Source organism: Cavia porcellus, unplaced genomic scaffold, assembly GCF_034190915.1.
Source record: "Cavia porcellus strain 051 isolate PalLab524CR breed Dunkin Hartley unplaced genomic scaffold, mCavPor4.1 scaffold_11, whole genome shotgun sequence".
Classification (NCBI taxonomy): Eukaryota; Metazoa; Chordata; class Mammalia; order Rodentia; family Caviidae; genus Cavia; species Cavia porcellus.
This window is the reverse complement of record NW_026947494.1, coordinates 79,120,229-79,142,962: the sequence shown is the minus strand read 5'-3', so window position 1 is coordinate 79,142,962 and position 22,734 is coordinate 79,120,229. Positions and strand designations below refer to the sequence as shown.

General features: G+C 34.7%; 1 protein-coding gene across 8 annotated transcripts in view; it reads left to right on the top strand.

The window, feature by feature from the left end:
• Sntg1 (syntrophin gamma 1) overlaps positions 1-22,734 on the top strand; it is a 774,196-nt gene that overhangs the window by 471,201 nt on the left and 280,261 nt on the right. For 6 of the 8 annotated variants that reach the window (XM_063258522.1, XM_063258517.1, XM_063258515.1 and 3 more), the window contains 2 exons: positions 322-375; positions 8,939-9,073. In XM_063258522.1, the coding sequence (XP_063114592.1) occupies positions 349-375; positions 8,939-9,073 (162 nt within the window). In that variant the 5' untranslated portion in view covers positions 322-348. The remainder of the gene's footprint in view (positions 1-321; positions 376-8,938; positions 9,074-22,734) is intronic. The other 2 variants (XM_063258519.1, XM_063258518.1) reach the window with 1 other exon arrangement.

Here is a 22,734-nt window from a genome sequence, read left to right as displayed (position 1 = left end):
AAAGGAGTGGCGGGAGTGAGCAAACACCTGAGAGAGAGCAGATCCTGTCCAAATGCCTGGAGGGATAGAGAGGTGCACGGAAAGAGGCATTCCCATGGCACTGAAGGTCTGCAGAGCTCACACTTTGCAGAGCTGAGGGCTGAGATTGGTGCATCCCCTCCTTCTTTTCCTCTGCCACCTCCCCTGGAGTTCTTGTTCCCCGGAGTGGCTGTAAACAGGATGCCTTGTAGAGGCGGCTTCACAATGTCTTGCACAATTTCTTAGGTGTCCTCTCTGTTTCCGGGTGCTGTGTTAAGTGGTTTCCCATTTCTGTCTTTTCAGACCACATCCTCTGAGGTGCCATAGCACATGGATTTCAGAACCGCCTGTGAGGAGGTAGGTGAAATGGCTTTGTGCTTTTCACATAAGTAAAACACATCATAATCAAGAAACACTTGGACTCGCTTTCTAAAGGTGGAACCCTCCTCCTGGAAGAGGATAAGTAATGGGCTCAGTTTGCTTCCAGATCGTGCTTTCTTTCCACAAAACTAGACAACCAAAACATGCCTGGGGAAGCCCTGAATTTTAGCTCTTTAGGAAGATTGGAATTTATATGACATAACTGAATCACTCTCCTCCTTCAACTATGCATTGTAGAGTTCAGGGAGTGGAAATGAGGAAGGAATTCTTTTCACATAAATGGTCATAAATGAGAAGATTTCTAAAGTTTCTTTAAGCACCAGAATCCTATAATGCATGATTCTAATGTTATCTAACTTTTAATACATAACAATTCAGGTTCTTGGTAAAGCTATCACTGCATCTTGCTAGGAGTTACAGCAATGCACTGCTTTTTCAAGTATTTTAAAGACCATTCAAGTGTGCCATTCACCAGTGTGCGACTGTGGGGCTCTTGGGGAACATAACCATCCCATTTTGGGAAGAAAGGCCATCTTTTTTTCACTAAACAGGACTCCTTCAAAGCATTTCACTTTCACTCAAGGCAAAAACAAAAAAACAAACAAACAAACAAACAAACAAAAAACCACTCATAGGTTACAAATATTTCACTTTTGTTTAAAAAGTTGAAAATATTTTGCATTCTATATAAGTAATTTCTTAAAAACTAACTATACCTGGATTGTCAGTGGCAGAGAAAAGAAAAGCCTCAGCTACCATTTGTGAAGACTGTCATTTTATTATAACGTCTGTGTTTACATTTCTAACATGAATTATAGAATCAATTCTTTATTTTCCTCTGAAGCAGCTCTTCCACTGCAGTTTTGAATGTAAAGACAGGTCTTTCACAAAACTAGTAAACTGCTTTCATATTTTCATGCTTTGTCTCCTTTTATTTAACAAACAAGTAGAATTCCATTTCATATATTCATGATAGAAGTTTTCAAATTATATCACAATTATTTAATACCAAGTGTCTCTCATATGCTTCGCTACAACTGTAGGGCAAACTATACCACTTACTCATGGCATTAACCCAACATCTATTAGTTCCTGTGTTTTCCTTAATTGAACTAGTATTTTAGAGAAATTCTATGCTACTGAAAGCTTGAATTTTGTTTTACCTCATTTTACTTAGTCAATTTTGAATGGAATAAAATTCTATTTCCAACAAAATGCTGTTTTCTTTTGAATAGCATAACACTCTTTCTGTGGATATTTGCTGGATGACATCCATGTGAGACCCATGTAAGATTCATTGGTAGCGATGGATAGTGGTTAAATTCTATTGTAACAAAATGTAGTTTAGACTTCAGAGCTCGCATAAAATGCCCTAGATCTTTTTGTAAATAAATTGGTTTGATATGTTGGATTGGGATATCTAAAAGTTTCTCTTTGTGGTTTGAAAGATTTATTTTAGAATGAGGACACCATTGTGATCATCTTTCCATCTTGTTTCCATGGCAGAAGATTCTTTTCCTTTGCAACAAGTTATTTAGGTATCTTTGTATTAGACTCTGTACACAGCAGGAAGTAAACCACTCCCAAACTCCTCAGGACAGTGCTTACAAGTCTGCCTCAGAGGCTGCCAGATGTTGTGAAATGGTCAAATCTCTCTTAAGATGGCCCAGAATCAGAGTTAGCCTCGTACTTATGGTATCTGAAGATTTAGGTGGACAAAAACCATAAAGAATGTTTAGTATAACTCTCGTTTGGCCATGAGGAAATTGAGAGATTTTATGAAATGTCAAGTGCTCTTAATTAATTGGTTAAAAGTAAAGCTGTAATACTTAGATTGAACTCCTAATAATAAGCTTAAATCTCTTTTTATAGTACTGTATTTCTGGAAATCATATCAAAGTCAAAGATACATTCAATGCAATTTGGTTTTGTCTTTACTGTTATTAAGGCATAAAGATGAGAATCTTACATAAATGCCCATCAGTTCAAGGTAGAACATTGCTCTACACCTGCCAGGAAGTTTTGTCTTGGTGAAAAAGAGATGCTTGGCCAGATAATTTCCATTTGAAAAGCTTATTAATTATCCAATGCATAGACTTTTTAAAATAAGTGTTTATTGATTTCAATATTGAAATTTTTAAATATAAAATTTTGTGATTTGATAAAAAATTGACTATTTATAAGTCTAGAAATAAGGGAAAATGAAGACAAAATCTTACAGGAAATACTACAGGGAAAATTATAAACTCTAGAAAAAAAGTTTACACAAAATCAGGCATAATTATGATTCTACCTGCTTTAAAAAAGTGTCATTGAATTAGTGTATGTGTTCATATAAACCAATATGTTTTCATTAATTTATATTTTCTTCATAATTTATTTTCACATCTACATTCTTTAAAGTATAATGTACATCTTTATGTTGATTCTAAAAGTGCTGTGTAATTCTTTAGATGTATAAAGTTTTGCACTAACAGCATTTCAGTTAATGATAGATTACATCATCTGGTGATAGCATAGGCACCTTATTATAGATGTACTGTGATGTTTATATAATAAAATGACCTAGAATGCATTTCTCAGAACTTGTCTCCTTTCCCAAGCAATGCATGACTGCCTAATATTTTAATAACCAGTGCATATATGTAATTTAATTCAGTCCTTACTGTAATAAAATATAATCTATGATTGTATTGCAATTATAGAGAAGTCAACACTTTCCCACTGAAATTTCAATCTATGAAATAAAGTGGCAATAAGCAGATTAACAAAATCCACATAAAATGTATTAATGTACATAACAACAATATCCATATACCACAGATGAAATTCAAAGTGAAGGCAGGCAGCTAAAGCTTACATCTCAATTGGAAGAGGAAAGTGGGCTGTAGAATCTTTTTTTTTTTTGTACTGAGAACGGGACTCAGGACCTTGCATCTGCTACACAGGCACTGAGCTAAATCCCTGGCCCAGGTGTAGGAAATTCGAGAGAGCTAATAAATTATGATTCAGGTAGATAAACGGGATAGACAATGAGCTGGATAAAGTTGCCCTCCATCTCAACATAGGTTAGGATTCACTCTACCTTCTTGCAACCCAAGTTAGGCTTTGTGGTCAAGAAGATTTCAGGAAGAAAACAGAAGGCAATAGTTTTCCATTTTCACTAACCCAGTCAGGAAGAAGCAATAATTTTGCAAACACCTTGGGCTATAAGGGGGATGATCCAAGGAGGGGCAAAGAGACGTTATGGGGAGCATCTTCTAGGGCCTGTCAGATGCCAAGCACCCATCCATGAGATACAAGTTTGTGAGCCCTATTATAATTAATAAATGTCAAAAGAAAATTACTATGAACAACTACTTTGCTAGGTCATATAGATTAATGAAAAGAGTAGAAAGAGTAATCATTTATTACTAAAGTATCTTGAGATAAAATTAATATAATATAAAACAAAATATTACGGAAATATTACATGAGGTGTCAAAATGCATTACTGATCTCTTTTGTGGGTGAATGTTTACTTAACAAAAGCCTGAAGTTGAAATAAGAGAGGAATCTGCTTCAGATTGAATGGTTTCAGAAGGTTTCAAATAAAAAGAAATCTTGTAACAGAAACTGAAAAATGGCTAGAATTTAGAGAGAGAAAGACCAGAATTGGAGATAAACCAAGAGGGAGAAGGTAAATGAAAAAAACAGAGTCAGCAGCACCTGGTCTGAAACAATATTTAGTATACTACAGCCACAGTAAAGTTCAGTATAATAAATTACGCATTACCTAAGATCACAGGCTTACAAAAGAAATTGTATTTGACAACCTGAAATTTATATTGTAGTCTCTGCCTGGTTTACTACATTTGGTATTATAAATTCTTCATTTTAAAAGTACCAGCTACCCACCAATGAATATATTAGTTATTACTACAAGTTTACACTAATAAAAAGTTTTCTGGGAACCTAAACAGAGAAAGGAACGGAAGGGCAGTGTCTGTCACCTACTCAGTCTGGGGAGGGACAATCCTCTGAACTGAGTGAAGAAGAGCAACAGTGATTTGAGGATCAGTGAGGGCAGAAGTCTTTCTAAACAAGAAACACAATCAAACAACAGACAGGTTATACTCAGAATCAACGGAGCCTCTCTGTGTAGCTATCGAAAGACATTTATTTCAGGGAAGGTCTACGAATAAAATCATAACTAATAACAAACAGAAAAGAAAATGTTTCATGAAAACTCACTTTTTTGTGTTCCAGGAAAACTATTAGAACCTAATGTCCAAAGCTCTTAGTTTTTAAGTAGGGTACTGATGATAGTCTACTTTTTAAAGTTCCAAATTAGATGCTAAGTTAAATTCTTTAAAAAGTTTAAATGTAAGATTTCATTATATACCAAATCCCTGCAAATTCATAACTATATTTCATTAATTGGGACAAAACTCAGCCAATGAGTAAGATTTAAAGAATACTGCCTTTTAAGTAACTATGGAATGTCATTTTTATTAATTCCTTTACTCAAATGGTCTCCAATGTGGTTTTCATAAAATCTAAGTGATGTATTCGTCACATACAAAAAAAAAAAAAAAAAAAAACCCCAATATTTGACTTGGGTTACTTTTATGAATCATCTTTAAAATATCAGATTTTATCCATGATTTATAATAAATTAGTACATTATATGCTTTATATACATTTCTCCAGTTATGTGTGATGTATGCATAGCTGACAGGATTTAGGACCAAATAACTAATTGTTATTTTAATGAAAAATAAAAATGAGTAAGTGGCTTATATTTATCCTAAAATTAAGGACCAGCAATTATTTAGTTTTTAATTTTTAAACGTTTATGCTATTGGTGCCGTGGAGACTTGGCAGCTGAGGTTGTTGTAGGCTGCACAGCGAAAACATGTACTGGAGACCAAAGCTGTGCTCACTCCAGTGTCCGATGACCCTCAAGTACACGGCTTTATGCAAAAATAATTTGCTACTACCAATGTGATCCATTACTCATTGTCTTTCCTCATAATGAACAGCTGGTTCAAGATGATGTGCTTTTCAGAAATATTCACACTAAATTAAGATTCCATTTGCTTCCATTGTTTGTTAGTGTGGATATTGGGCTGCACTATGGTACTGGGTATCAAATCGAGATGCTTGCACATGTTGGGTGAGCACTCTATCACTGAGCTACAACACCAGGCCCATTAGGATGCTAATCACTGTTTGTAGGATGAGTTGGGAAGGCACCCAGAGACCATCTCTGTATAAGAAAAACCAAAGCAAGTGTAAAGAACACATGGAGCCAGGGAGCCTGGATTCAGCTTTGATTTGCTGCTTCTCAGCCCCTTCCCCTACCCTCTGTGAGAGGGACTGAACTTGTGCAGGGTTGTTGGAGAGCACAGGGATTAGTATTTTTCAGTACAGGCCAAGTATGTGCTAATAATAAACAGATCAAAAGGATGCACAGCAACATTTCATTAATGAGCATCTCCATCAAGCCACATGGCTCATCCCCAAGACTGCACCTGGAAGTTGATAATTTTTTTATCTTCTTTAATCTCCCCAAGGGACTGTGGCTCTAATACCACTGTTTACCAGTCCCCAGCATTCCCTAGTCAAAGTGTCGGCTTTTGTCACTACTAACTGTATTTCCACCTTCCAGTTTCCTCAATTTCTTTTCTTTCCCTCTAAGAAACGTAATTAGAAATCACAAATGTGACCACATTTTTTATCATTCACATTTGGCTACCGCATATCTGTTCCTTCAAACCCTGCCACATTATACAACAGCCTGGACCCGCTTTTCCTCCTCCAAAGCATCTTATTCCACAGTCTCTGCTGGACCACAGCTTTGCCTGAAGATGCCTTCTTCCTGCTGGTTTTCTATTTGCATCACAAGAGCTGTGCATTTTCACGCCTTCTTGTCTTTGCTCATTTTCTCTTCTTGATTAAAATGCCCTTTGCCTCCTGTAATAATCACTTCCCCAATTCATTTTTCAAGACAAACCAGGTATGTTTTGTACCTGTTGATCCTGCTTGAAAATCTCCTTTTCCAAGAATATTTAATGCCGATCTCTATGGTGTTCTCAGATAACACATTATACCATATTTATGTTTGTATTTTTTATTAAGTAGGAAGAATTTTGAAGTCAATGACTATTGTCTAAGTTATATCTGATTTTCTGTTAATGATATATTTGCAATAGTACTGAATGCACAAGATTATATGTATCTTCGTGTGCGCTGGCTAAGACCTCCTGGTGGAAATATGTAGTTATATAACCTTTGAAAAATTTTACATTCTTTATTGTCAGTTTGTCTTCTTATTTTCTCCAAGCAGTTATTTTTTGTGGGTGGGTTTGAGTCTTTATTCAAACAAAAATCTACTTTACTCTTCGTTTTTCATATATCTTATCCTCTCAAAACCCCAAAGTGAACTGTGTTCTGTTTTTCTAGACAACAGTCTAGTAAATTGAGGATGTTTTACAAATCACTTGAGTCAGTACTGTCTTTGTCCATGCTGTGAATGAGCTGAGAGAGCCTTTATGGCTCTGCCTGAGTTCTTACCCTTCCTCTGGATGATCCTCTGTATTTCCTTGATGTGTAATACTAATGTTCTTCTGGGCTCTCAGGGAAAACCCCCTCTGTCGTTCTGAAGTAGAAACTATTATCTGTGACATCTAGGTGGAGAAATGGGTTTAGAACGCATTGTACATTGAAAAATCATCAAATGTGCTCAATAACTGTCACTTGGCTTTGATGTATGATTTCACATCTTCATCCTCATACCACTGGAGCGTCTGTGTGTCTGCCCCCACGAAGATCCCATAGTAAGCATGAGACAGTTTCCCTGGGAAAATGTAGACAAATCATGTTTCTAATAAGGAAAGTCTAATTTGCTTGTGCTGAAGTATTTCTGTGTACTAGACATATCCCCTTGAATTACACTTTAGAATAGATTAGTCAGCATGATCTAGTGAGCACCTGCCGTGTGTTGGTGCCAGGGATGAAGTTAAAAGTGGCATCTTTGCACTTAAAGAGCTTCTCGTTTTCCTAAAAAAGACATAACTCTTATGAAATGATCTCAGGCTAATATATAATTGTATGCAACACAGAGTGATATGGTACATATTGACACGTGGATAAATCAGTTTATAGATTAGTCTTTGAAAGCTGCAGTATCTAAATATATTTCCTACAGCATTATAGAAAATTCTTTAAAAAAATACTCGTGGTAATCTCCATGGAAAATTATTATCCAGTAGAAAGCTTGGTATTATTTGCCCAGCATACTACATTCCTTAAATATTGGGAATAAATATGCATCACAGTTTGTCTATTTAGCTAAGATCATTTCAGTAATTATCAAATGAGAATGCCATTTCTAAAGTAGTCACTGCTCTTGATGCCTTTTTGGTTCAGACTAAGAGCCTGAAATGATACTCAATCTCAAAGGGATTTCTTTTTGTACCAGTGACAGAAGGGAAGGTTAAATGTACTTACTAAGGAGAATGTATTCTTCTGGGTGAGTATTACAGCAATGATGTGGTTCGAGAGTAACAACATTCACAGAATTCAGTGATGACTAAGGTGATGATTTAAAACCTATAATACAAATTTAGAAATTGTTCATATTTGCTTGCACAAGTTCCAAATATATATGAAATAAAAATATAGGTTTAGGAGTAAAAAAATGAGAATTTAAATTAGGCTCTGTTTTTTCTTCACCATGTCAATTTAGGTAGTTCATTTACTTCCAATTTACATCTCTTCATATTTGTAAAGTCTGTGTGTATGTGTATGTATGTATGTTTTTGCACATGCATGTGTGTATCGACAGCTAGGAGTCATTGTGGAAGGTATGTTACCAGTTTCACATGTTTTACCTATATTTTTATTGGTATATGTTTTCAGGATATAATGATTACATTCACTATGAGAAGTTGACACGTGCATAATGCAACTTAATTTCTCTTTCCCACTCTACCCTTCCACCGCTAATTTTTTAGGATAGGAACAGACAGCAAAGTAGTTCTTGGCTAAACTGGGGAATGTAAAGAAAGCAGAAAGGAATGGGGGTATACAAGTATTTTGGAGAGTGATGAAAAAGTTCTAGAACTGATTACAATAATGAGTACACACTTCTAAATATTCTAAAAGCATTAACTATATATTCCAGGGATTGACTATTACAGAATGTGAATTATATGACAATAAAGCTACTATTTTTAAGTTTAAATTATGAGTATTAAATCAAACTTTCATTTTTCATATGCCATACAATATTTTTCTGTAATCTTTCCAAATCTGTGTGAGTTTTTTAAACATAATATTCATTATCAGAATTCCTGATTTCCTAGAATGCTTTTACTTTTTCTGGGCACCTATACTGTTACAGTCAGACTCACTTCTGTGCATTTTTCTTCAGTGCTAAAATATTATCATGCTTTGCTGTAAACAGGCTTTGAAATTATAAACTAAGACTAAGAACACTTTTTTTTTTTTTTTTTTTTTCCTGTTTTGCTTTTTGTTTTCCTTTGGTCTGAAGACAAAGACAGGGATTTGTTTGCTGCAGGATGGTAATCAGGAGCCTTTCAAAGTCCGGCTGCACCTAGCCAAAGACATTCTGATCATCCAGGAGCAGGATGTGATATGCGTGTCTGGTGAGCCTTTCTATTCTGGTGTAAGTAGCTTTTCCTTCTGTTGACATTTCTCGTTAATTAAAATGTTTATTTACAGAAAACTCGTAATAGGTTTTACTTTCAAAGCCCAATCAGTGATCCTGAAGGTTGGCTTTATTCACTGAGCTAAGAAAGCTGTATGCATGTGTGAAGACCTTTCTGGGGCCACAATCAAACCTTTAGAGCCTAAGTCCATCACGCTGTCTACTGACACGGAACTGTCTTAAGAGGCCAACTGCAATTGTGTTTCCAATTACAAGAGACAGAAGTCCACCTCCTTACACAGAAGACTGGCAGAGAACACTGCTTAACGGGGCGCTGTCTTAGTCTCATCCTGGATGCCGGGATACAAGGTGGAGCCCTTGCCCCTGTATCAGAGAAGCAGAAAGCTTTAGGCAGTACGCACTGACCTTAGTGTGAGTGACTTCCCCTGGAATTGTATCAAAAGAGTTCTGGGAACTTCCATGATAGAATCATGCGTGTATAGCAATTCCTCTCTCCAATTAAATAACCTGTGGACGTATCATGCTGATTTTAATCTAGCCTCAGAAATAACCGTAAATTTTCCCACAAAATTGATCGGTGTATTTAGCACCATGGAAGCACAGCTGTGAAAAACTTCCTTAGGTAAGATTAGATTTAATTTGATAAAAAGATTTTATCATACATAGAGTAAATTCTAAAGTTTACCATTTGTTATGTAATGTCATTAAACACATCATTGCAATAATGTTGCCATATGTGATCTCAGAAAAACAATTATAGAACATATTGAACACTGCTGTTGTGTTTCCCTAGATATCTGCAGCTATTTAGCATGAAGATTTAATTTGTTCCTTGCTAACAGACTTACCTTGCAGTGTTTAGTTGGTGGTGAATAATACCGATGTGAGTTTTCACATCACTTCTCAGTAACACCCAATGGGAGTCACACAGGGTCCTAACTCCGTGGGTTCTCGCTAACTAAAGATAATGGGGATTTTGCAGACTGCTAACTATTCTTTTGTTGTACAACATTAAAATCATTCTGAATTGTGGGCTGGAATGTCAAGGCAGATTAAAATGTTCCCACAGGACTGCCCTTTCCTCTTGGTTAATAACAGTGGTTCCTCTCTCTCTCTCTCTCTCTGTTTTTTTTTTTTTTTTTTTTTTTTTTCATAAGACAAGTATGATTCACACAATGCTCTGGAATAAATATATCACACATGCCTTAGATATAATTGTAAATTTCAGTATTTTCACACAAAATAATGGTACTGATTTAAAGCTTTTTAAGGAAAATAAATAAAATGCATTGACCCATTCTCTTTGAAAGATAAATTGTGCAAACAAATGAACCTCAGAATACTGATAGGGACATAACTCCAAGAGGAAACATTGCGTGACAAGGTCAACAAATGCAAAAAAAAAAAAAAAAAAAAAAAAAAATTGATGAGATTCAACACCTATTATTAAGAAGCACTTTTAACAAAATATATATACTATTTATCTGACAAGTACTTACCAATAACTTTACAGTTGACACTGAACATTCTTTCTGAGGGTGAATCAAATTGGAAGTCAGCACTTCTTTCTCCTGTACTCAAAATTCTTTTGAGTATTCTAGCTTGTACAGCAACTCAGGAAATGAATATAAACAGCATTACCTTAGCGGCATAAGCGCCTGCCTTGCAAGCAGGTAGTCGTGAGTTCGATCCCCGGTACTGATAAAAAGGAAAAAGACCAAAAAAAAAAAAAAAATTTTTTTTTTAAAGAAATAGACAATACTATGCTATTTCTAGATTTTATCCGGTAAGCAAGGAAACTCCCAAGAAATTCGTAAAAAGTAGGTTAAGACACAAATTTAGCCAGGTGGCTTGCAATAAACACAATATCACAGCTCCTTCCACTAGCACCAATAAATAAAAACAAATTTAAAATGTACAAAGACATTTAGGAATAAACTTAACAAAAAATGTATATGGTATCTTCTGAAAATTACAAAACCATCATGAAGGAAATTAAATGTATTTGGATTGTTGTAGAGCCGCCACCATCTCTTTCCAGAATTTGAATCATTTCATACTGAAAATCTGTCCTTAGTAATTAATAATGCCTCATATCATCTCGGGGCCTGATAACTAACATTATACTCTTTTTCTATATCAACTAGAGGTAGACTATGAAAAATTTGACCTTTTATATCTGTGCTATTTTATTTAAAATGATGTTTTCAAGGTTTACCCATTTTGAAGCATGTAACAAATTTCATTCCTTTTTAAAGCAGATTAATATTTAATTTTGTGGATATATTTTATTTATTCTTTCACCCCAATAGTGGAATTTTGTATTGTTCTAATTTTTTAATAATCTTGAAATAAGCACAAATACCTCGTTGAGTCTCAGCATTCAGGTTTTTCTTCCTGGATCTGAAAGGGAAAATTCCGAATGCAACAGTAACTCTTCATGTCTGTTTTTTTCCTGAATCATTGTACTATTTTGCTCTGTAGTTTTACCACTTTATGTTCCAACAAGCAACACCAAGTATTCCAGTTTCTCCACATTCCATTTTGAATCTCTTATTTTATGTATTTTTAATGATAAATATACAAATTAGTGTGAGCTTGGATCTCATTGGGGTATTCAGCTACATTCCCCTGCTTATTGGTAAATTGAGCACTGTTTTATGTACTTACGATCTATTTACATATTTTCTTTTGATAAATGTCCAACCACATCCTTTACTCATTTCAAATTAAATTGATTATTTTTGAGGTGGAGCTGCAAGGATTCTTTATACACTTTGCAGAGTAATCGCTTATCAGATAAGTGATTCATGTTTCTTTAAACATTTAAGTTCTCTCTTTACTTCATTGATATTGTTCATTGATGCCCCAAAGATTTTACTTGTGATTAAATCAGGTTAAACTATTTTTTCATCCAATATCTGTATCTTTTGTGCTGTACCCAACAAACTATTTCAAATTCAATCTTATTAAAATTTATCCTAGTATTTTCTTCTATGTTTAGTTTTAACTCTGGAAAATCCATTTTCAGTAAGTGTTTATATATGATGTTATGTAAGTATACACTTTTATTTGTTTCTGTTTTCTTTAAAACATTTACATCCTGGAGCTGTCAAAAATCATTTACCAAAAATGTAAAGTTGTAGTTCTGTGCCCATATTTACATAGCCCATTGGTTTATATGTTTGATTTTATGGTAGTAACACACTAATTTTGTTTTTGTTTTTACTGCATCTTTATAATACATTTTGAAATCAGGAACTATTTGACATTGAGCTTTATTTGTTTCCTAATTGTTTTTACTAATTTGGGATTTCTTGAGATTCTATTTGAACTTTGGAAAGAATCTATTTTTCCAAAAACCACTGTGCAGTTTCAGTAGGAAATTCATACCATCATCAAATCACTCTGAGTAAAGTGAACATCTTAACAATTGCAAGCTAAAATAATCCATGAATTTGGAATATCTTTCTACTTTTGTGTCCTTTAATTTCTTTTGTCAGATTATAGATTTTACAGTATAATTCATCCACTTCCTTTGCTACTTGCTTATACTTCTTGTATTGTTAAGAAATTAAATTCTTAACTCATTTAAAGTAGTGGATACAAAATCTAATTCATTTTTGCATATTGATGTTGTATCTTGGTATCTTGTTAATTTTAGTAGTTTTAGCAGGTTTTATAGAATGTGTAGGGTTTCCTACATATATGAGCATGTTATCTGTGAATAGAGAAAATTTCACTTTTCCTCTCCAACTCTGATACTTTTTGTTTCTTTTTCTTGCCTGATTATTTGGTTAAGACTTTTTAGAGTATGTTAAATTGAATTGATAGAAGCAAGCATTTTTGTCTTGGCACTGATCTTAGAGGAAAAACTTAAGTCCTCTTCCTATGACTATGTTGTTTTCTGTAAGCTTTTCATATTTGTTCTTCATTATTGTTAGGTAGCTGCCTTCTATTCCTTGTTTGTTGGTTGTTGAAATGGTGCTCAGTCTTGTCATGAACAGGTATGAAATTCTTTCAGATGCTTTTTTCTGAATCAAGTAAGATAATTATGTGCATCCCGCCACCATAACCTTTATAATAATCCCATAACTCCTTAGCTACAAGTGCTCCCTGGGACCTTCTTCCCTATGAAATTCTACGCTCTGGGACTTTATCTAGGGAAGTCATCTTAGAAGAGGAAATGTTAGCGCACTGCACTCTCAAACTTCTATGCATTTCCTGAGAGTACTCTACCTCTGGTGCAGAGGTCTTCAAGCACCACTACACTGCAGAGCAGATCTCCTTTTAACCTGACCTCAATGTGTATTGTTTTCTTTTATTACCACAGCCCATTGTTCATGGGCTCTTTCTACACTGATAGCTTCACTTGTATGACATTATAGAAAGTTGAAAGAGTAGGGTATTAAGGCAGTAATAATTATCTAACATTTGCAAGTAGAAAATCATATATGAGTATAACCGTAATTGGGAGTCTCTCTCTGATCACATGAATGGAGGTTTAGCAGAGTGCTTTAAAGGCACAGAAAGTACTACATTTAAGAATTTTCTGGAGAGTAATGCTGTGAATCTCTGTTTAGAAAACTAAAAGAAGAGAGGGAGAGCCTGGAAAGCAATTGGAGAACTGTCATCAGCAGTTTACTATGAAGGGAGAGGATAATGAAAGTCCAGCAAGTCGAAATGTCTTACAGGATGTGGAGTATCTGTTTTCTCTACACGACTGCAAAAAGGAGGAAGCTGACATTTATGTTTCCAGATCCATTCTGTTCATTGGAGACTACATATAGAATTTTCATCATCTGAATCATCATCTGGCATGTCCAGCCCTGACTCAGAGAAAACACTTAGGCATATAACTCCGGAGTTTCAGTGGGGCAGTCATGAGCTACAAAGTTAGTGGTAGGAATGGTAATTTCTCCACATCATAACCAGAGATGTGCAAACGATATGGGACTTGGCATTGACCCGCTGATCATACAAGACAGATATTGGGACTTAAACCCAAGTGAAAGACTTGCTGGAGAGGACAAGGCACTGAACCCAGCAACTGTAGAATTCAAGTCAGCCACAATGTCAGTATCTGCTCTTCAAGGACTGATAGACTAGAATAAATTTGGCACCAAGGCTGAGTGATCCTCTTAGCTTCTTAGGCTGAAGTCCGACATAATATGCTAGGACTCAGCTCAGCTTCAGGAATCTAGAATTGAATGTCTGTGGTGAATGTGCAAGGTGGCATCTTGAGAAGGCAGGAGGATATTGAATGGGAGGGTGAGCAGACACCTGGGACAAGGCTTAACTTCAGGTACAAAGTTACAGAACTGTACTAGTTCAGGGGTCAGGATGTAAACATTGCTGCCCGATAAAAATGTATTACCAAACAATATGAAGTTGAGTTCTGGTGACACCATCAGAGTGAATTCACAGTGAGAGTTCCTTACCATTAACCTCCATTAGGGCTGAGTTTAACCCTGCTCAGCACTCCCTGCCTAGGGAATCTCAGAGTTCACAATGTATTGCAAGCAGAGTCTGAGAGGCCTTCCAAGATGGGGCAGAGTAAAGATATCTAGACTATTTAGCATATCTGACATTTTACTCTAGTTATGTGCAGAAAATGCTGTAAAATATTCATCATCTGGAAAATCAAGTAAATATTTTCACTTATGAGACATCTAGAGAGTTAAAGCTGAGCTATTCCCAAGTACTCACTTTGACTTCTGCCAGCAAAAAGGCTGCTTCCCACACCCCAGTGGCTTTCATTAGCTAGTTTACAGGAAGATCCTGTGATTTATTCAGAGGTTGTGCAATTGAAGTTTTGGCCTTGAGATCATATCAGATAAAATGTGTTCCATCTAAGATTGTTTGGAAACAGTGTCAAATTATGCACAGAAATGATTCATACTCCGTGGGTATAGACAGTGACCCCTGATCAGGATGATACATAGCGTTTGTCAGATAGGTATGGAAAGCATCACTTAACATAAAAGAAGGCAACAGTCTCTCTTGGTGCTTAAAAAATCAAATATTCAGTTCCAGTCCTTTCTGGGAACAATTAACTGGGCTAAAACAGCAACATCAGTGACTATCCCAGTGATACTATCTGTTGCAATATACCATAGAAAAAGGATTAAATTTATTCTAGGCTAGTTTTAAATATTGACAAGAATATTTTTAGAAGGCTAAAAAGGCTAAAATCAATATGAGAAGACTGTATATTTCTACTTGGAAAAACCAGCCTCAAAAGTGTTGCTAGCAAAAGATAAGAAAATCTTAGAGATTAAACTGCAGACAGGACAAGAATACCAGATAGTGTCAGCCCGGTCAGTCCCTCAGCACTGTTTTCAAGGGTGTTATTAGGCTGCAGAATCAGTACAACAATTTTCTCTAGCCTTTCGTCTGGGAGACCATGTGCAATTAGTAGTTCCTGTGGTGAATATTTTGAAGACAATGTTGAGAGAATATCTGCTTTTACCCTTGAGCTCTGTGCTAGAGTCTTCACCCATGTGACAGAACACTTTCACTTTATTCCACCGAGCCATGTGTTGAAATTCCCCAAACAGTGATCAGAGATTATCCACACGCACATCACACAATATAAATTATATGTGCTTTTCAAATTTTACAAGTGAAATTCTATGTGTCACTTACTGCCTTTCGAAGATTTTAAGAGGTTGTATGTTTTAAAATATTTAATTGACAATTAATGTAGTCATATGCTATTGAACAGTGGGACGGTTTCTGGGAAAAGAATTAGCCCACTGTGTTCTGTGTGAATACCACAAGGTATATTTATACAAAATAAAATGACAACATCATCATAGACTGTAGAATCTATGAAGTCATTCGTGTATATGTGGTGTGTTATCGAGAAAAATATTGCTTTCCTGCTCGTTATTATGCTCAGGACGTAAACCTAATGATTTGAGGTATGCATACACTGTTTAATGACTGTTACTCAGGCTATACATCATTTCTCAGGGTCTTATTCATCTTATAACTGAAAATTATCTAGCTTTCAGTGCTCTAATGTCATTTTACCTTTGAAATAATTTTAATATATGACTTTTTAGTATCCTTTAAAGCAAATTATTGACAGTTTTCTAATATGAACCAAAATATGATCTTATCAAGCCTATTACTTCGCAGATCACTGACATTCATTTATAAAGATTTAAATATTGTCAAATGTATTATATTGACTACATGAAGAATTACTAGAATATAAATATCTAAGAACCAAAACATACATTTTTGAAATATATTATTAAAATACTTTAAATAAGTCAATGGTGTGATGTTAATTCAGCTGGTCTTATAAAAATTCTAATATTTATATATCCAAATAATAATAAAATGAAACAATTTAGTCTTATAAGGAAAACAGTACCTGACTCTTGACCAATTATGTATCATTGGTTTTAGTCTTGGTATTAAGTCCTAAAATGTAAATAAGTTGTGTCACATGTTCTATGGTTCTACATTCTAAATGAGTATGCCACCAAATAATCACAGTATAGGTGTTGAACTTAGACTTGTTCTAGTCTAGAGTATCCTATTTACTTCTTTTAAATCCCTGGCCTCCATTTACTTCTTCAGTGATCTCAGATTCCTTATAAATAATTTAGGAGAATAAAATTTACTTCAATTTCTTTACATATAAATCATACAAATGAAAATATCAGTGTCTATCTTATGGGGTAATTAATGATTAAATGCAAAGTATGTAAATACTAAGGGCTCAGAAATGTTCTTATCATGAAACATAATGCAGTGTAGGTATATAGAGATGTGGTAATGGCATGGAATGCAGGTCTAAGTCAGGGGCTGCTTCCCAAGAGATGTATTTCAGACACCATGCTTTAAGTGTTAGGTAGCGTTTGTAAGGTGTGTGGGTAGCAGGCAGTGTAAGCAGAAATGTGTGGAAACAGGTTAAGCCACGAAGGGCGTGCAGTCATCCAGGGCTGTGAGTGTTGCTTATGGGTTACAGTGGGACAGTGTAAGGCGGAGGCACAGGGAACAGGGAGGCTGTCATTTGCCTGTCTGGGCAAATATTTGAGGCAGATCAGGTTATTAGAGAAGTAAGCTAAGTTGACATGAGACATACTCAGCTAGCATTACTCATAAGAACTCCTTTGGGATGATCCTCAAAGAATGATGGATATAAAGATAAACAGGTAAGTAAAGCAACACTGACTTCCCGGACCTGCAGGTAACCAGAGCCTCTACCGAACCTATTCAGACTTTCCCCTCCATGTCTGTGATGATGTCTGTCATTATAACCTGTTGACACATCCCCTTCCTCTAAAAGACTGTGAGACTTTGGAAAGCCTGGGCTGTGTCTCAGTAATCCCTGTGCCACCGGCTTTTGAATGGCATATGATGAGAGTTTTAGTGAGGGAATGAGTTCTCTCATAGAAATGCTTGAGTTTGGAAAGAGATAAAACTAAGTGCCTCAAAGGAGCACCGAATAGGAGGCAGTTTTGTAGCACTGTAGTCTGTTCCGCTAAGAACTATCCAGAGGTGTGGAGCAGATGGAGCAGGCTGGACTGAGCAGCGCATAAAGGAGTAAGAGCTGAGTCATCAGGAAAAGAGGGATGCTGTAAGGATTTGCACGTAGAGGAACTCTGAAGCAGCTTTGTTGATCTTTGGATAAGTGTATTTGTTTTCATTTGTTTTCTTCTTCACTGTGATCATCAACCGTGCATGCTGACAAGAAGCCCTGTGGAAAAGGCACGCGGAAAGGAAAGAACAGGACAAATGAAACTTCATTTAAGTAGTAATAACTGGACTTAACAAAACAACACCAAAATCAATTTTCTCTTCTTTATAGTGGAGGAAACTCTAAGCAGTTAACACCAGCAATATTGCATAGAAATCATTTCAGAACACCAGCAATGTTAATGCTTTCTTAATTTTCATTTCTAAAATGGCCAATGATGCTGAGTATTCTTTTCATATATTTATGTGAGGTTTGTACTTATTCCTAGGACAACTGTCTATTCCTTTTGATACCCATTTTCATTGGGTTCTTTAAATTTAGGGGTCTTATTTTTTAAAAATATTTACATATTCTAGATATGTTCTTTGTCTAACGAGTAACAACATTCTGTAGGTGGTTACTTTTGTTGTGCAAAATCTTGTTAGTCTGATGTGAGCCCAATTGTGGGTTCCTTGTAGTATTTCCTCTGTGATCAGGATTTTGTTCATAAAGTCATTGCCTATACCTATGTTTTCTAGAGTTTTATCTATTCTGTCTTCTAGTGGATTAGGTGCTCCTGTGTTTACATTTAGATCTGTGATCCAATTTGACTTTCATTTAGTGAGTAGAGAGAGACGCATGTCTGAGGTTATTTTTCACCATGTGGGAAGTCAGCTAACACACCACCACTCATTAGAGAGGCTGTCATTCTTCCAGGGAAAGTGTCTGGTCCTTTTTCAAAGATGAGACTGAGCCTGAAGTTCTTTCCACATCTTTTGTGCTCTTCCACTGATTCTTGTTGAAGAATTTTCTTATGTTGAAGCAACCCTGGGTCCTTGGGATGGATCCTGATTGGCCATGGTGAATAATCTTTTTAATGTTTTGCTGCATTCTGTTTGCCACATTTTCTTGAGGATTTTTGCATCTGTGTTCATTGAAGAGATTGTCCTATAGTTTTTGTTTTTGGTTAAATCCTTCTCTGGTTTTGGCATTAAAGAAGCACTTTCCTTCAGAAATCAGTTTGGAAGTATTGCTTCCATTCTCATTTCATTGAAGAATTTGAAGTGTAGTGGCATTCATTAGGCTTTTTTCTAAAGTTCTTGTAGAATTCAACAGTGACCTCAAAAGGACCCAGGCTTTTGTTTGTTGGTATATTTTTTATTATTTTAATACTTCGTAAATTTCATTAACAGCTATTTAATTGCTTAGAATTTTTATATCATATTTATTCATCTTTGACAGTTCACTACATACTTGCTAAGGGAACAACCCAAGAAGCAGAGATAACAATCGTACCTGTATATGTACCAAACACTGGTGCACAAAACTATAAAAAAAATTAATGGATATGAAAACTCAAATAAGCAATAATCTAATTGTAATAGGACATGTTGATACTGAACTATACAGAAAGACAGATCGACCAGACAAAAAATTAACAAAGAATTATCAGAGCTGAACCAAATTTTGAATCAATGATCTTAGTAGATATCTACAGAGTATTCTAACCAACAACAGAATACATTTCATCTCAGAAGCACAGGGAATTTCCTCTAAAATTAAACACATTGCAATGCGTAGAAAATCCTTAAGTAAATGCTAAGAAAATGAAATTCTCCCAAGACTATTATGAGATCATAGTGCATACAGATATCCTAAGGGAGGGATATGTGCATTAACAATGTTACTTTTTACCTTCTTAGGTCTTATGACTAGTGGCCCTGTGCACAGAAACTTCTTACGACTATTTACAGTTTTTCATAATTCCTGACAATGGAAATATTTTTCTTATATCATGGTTACACATTTAGCATTTTGTTGTTCATTTATGTTGTCATAATTTTATCATATGCTTTTAGGATGGAATTCTGATATACTGATTGAAAACAATGTGTGTGTGTGTGTGTGTGTGTGTGTGTGTGTGTGTGTTATTCTTTGCTGGTTTGGAAGGACAAACTATCGGCTCTGAAATGAGACAAGGGAGGCTTCTAATTTCAGCATCCCCATTTGCTAACTTTGTGACCCTGTATAAGTTAATTGACTTCTCTCAATCTTGTTTCTCATGAGTGAAAAATAGAATGCACCTAATTTACATGCTTCACTGTGACAAAATTAAATGAGATTACACGTTACCTTGATGACCCCCGGAGGCTAACAAAGTTGCTTCTCTTCTTTTCCTATTCTGTTTTAAATATTCTTGTGTGTTTTTCTTAGTTCTACAACATTGTTTGCAGTTATAAATGTTTGCTAAAAGAATTAATGAAATGCTGATCTATATTTGGGGTTTGTTTTTGTAATTTGATCTGCCTAAAATTTGAATGATTTTCCTTGATGAGCAATTTGAGCTAGATAAATAATCTTTCTACATAAAATTTGAAAGCCAAACTTCTCACCTCGAAAGAGTCTTCCATAAGTGAAAAAATGCTTTCTAAATGGAAAGGAGTTTCGTTATTGCTTATGAACCAGATCTATATAATAATATAGAAAGGCCTATAGGTACTCTAAATGTCATAGATTTATAAAGTTTTTATATTGTTTTGGTGGTGAATAATTTGAATTTAATGTATACTATTTAAATGAGATTGAATAGAAGCTGATAAGATAAAATCTTCAGTTTTCAAGACATTAAGAATAGTGTCACACTATAATGTAAAATGGAATGTATAATGAATTAAAAATAAAGCAAATATAATTCATGGAAATATTCCTGTATAGTAATAAAAAATTTAGACAAATTGGTCTTTTTTGTTAATAATATATTTATATTTTGCTCCATGGAGAAACTTCATGAGCTACTTTGATACCACAGATAGAAAAATTCAATTTTTAAAAAATATGTTTTCCTCATTTCCAAATCAGTAAAAAGTCCTTCTTTCAGTATTTAATTTATAATTTAAGCAAAGTCTGTCTTCAGCCATGTGATTATGATTGATATTGATCGCTAGACATTTTGCTAATGTTTACTAGGGACAAGATAAAAAGGCTTCCTTGGTGCTGGAGATTTAGCTCAGTGGCATAAGTGCCTGCCTGGCATGCACAAGGTTATGAATTTGATCCCCATTATAAAAATTTTTTTTAATTTTTAAAATAAACATAAGAATGAATTTAGAATAAACAAAGCTCAGAGTTTAAATATATTTTTAAATTTTCAGAGATTAAAAAGTGAAGAGAGACATCATCCCTCATCCAAAAATCTGAAATTCATAATCTCCAAATCCATAAATTTATGAGTGCAAACATAATGTCTTATCTCTTTCAGATTTTAAAAGATTTCAGATTTCAGATTTTGAAATACAAACAGTGAGCCTTGTAAAGTCTAGAAATATATTTCAAATTTTTAAAAAATCTGACATCTGAACATTTGTGCTCCTATACATTTCAAATATGAGATACTCGACATGTAATTAAAATTTATCTTTGATAAGTTATTATTAATATACTAAGACTTTGGATTTCAAAGTATAACAGTGGTGATGAGTGATATAAGGATTCTTGAGCAGTTCTATCCCCATGAAAGGTCATGAAGTTTTCTTTGTAAATTACTATTTTTATCTTTAAATGTCAAAATATTCCAATAAATTCTGGCAGCATTGTCCTCCTTCACATTTGTGATAGTGAAAGCATTTTAGACTTTTACAATTGATTTTTGCACTATACATTAATCTAGTGAAAATCACAAGAAGAAAAATGAGTGAAATAATGGAAGAATGGAAATCAGTAATGAGAAAACAGGTAAAGGAAATCAATGAAAGAAAAATCTGATTTTGTTTATTTTTTGGAAAATACAAAATTGCCAAATCCCTACAATAGTGAAAAATAAAAATAAAGTGATAAGAGGACATTTACTAATATTAAAAATAAAGCTAACACATCATTACAGGCATACATGTACAAAACCAAGTGAAGAAATATATAAGCAGCTTTATATGCATACGTTTAAGACATTAGCTGAAATAAGTTCATTATTCACGTAGCAAAGTTACAACTTCAGCTATTTGATTACCAGTATAAAAATTAAGGAAATTAAACTTGTAATGAAATAACTTACCAAAAAAGGAAAAACTCTTCAGGCCTAAGTGGCCTCATTGGAAATCTACCAAATGCTTAAAAAATTAGCATCAATGGAATGTCTTCCAGAAAATTGAGGCAAATGGCATACACGTTTCAATTTCAACTATAATGTTCAAATAATAAAACAAGTTGAAGATAGCATAAAAATTATATATATATATATGTATATATCCCAATATCTTTATAAATATAAAGACAAAAGCTTTAATGAATGTTTATACAATATAATTGAGCCAAATTTTAAAATAATCATACCCATATTCAAAAAGCTTTTTTTATTCCAGGGGCACAAGGGTGTTTTTATTTTGCAATCAATGAAATTAATTCATGGTAAAGAAAAATGTTGTCAGAAAACTCATAACAGAGAGAAAATTATGCAAAATCTTATGGAACATAGATGCTTGCCCTAGTTAGCAGCATATTTAATACTGATAATGTAATTTTCTCTTAATTTGAGGAACAGATAAGGATGCTGCCTCCACCCTTACTACATAATTTTGGAGGAACAAGCCAGCACATTAGGGGAAGAAAAAGATAGGAATACAGATCAGAATGGAAGAAGGAAAATGTTTATTGCAAACAATACAATTGTCTATTTAAATTTATATAGATATCAAAATATTATTATTTGTTCCCCATGGCTGGAATCTTGTCCAAGCCACCTTCATCTCTTGATTACTACAAGAAGCTCCAAATTGATAGTCCAATGCCTTCATTCTCCTCCCACTGCTATGCAGCCATCTCTCTCCAAAGGGAATCCAAAAGTGTGCCTTTTGGAGCTTGTGACTTGTGCCCTGGCAACTATGTTTCTCAGAAGATATCATCTAAGAAGTGACTCTTGAGACCCAGTGCTACATAGCTTTTGCTCCTATTTCCATGATCTCATCTT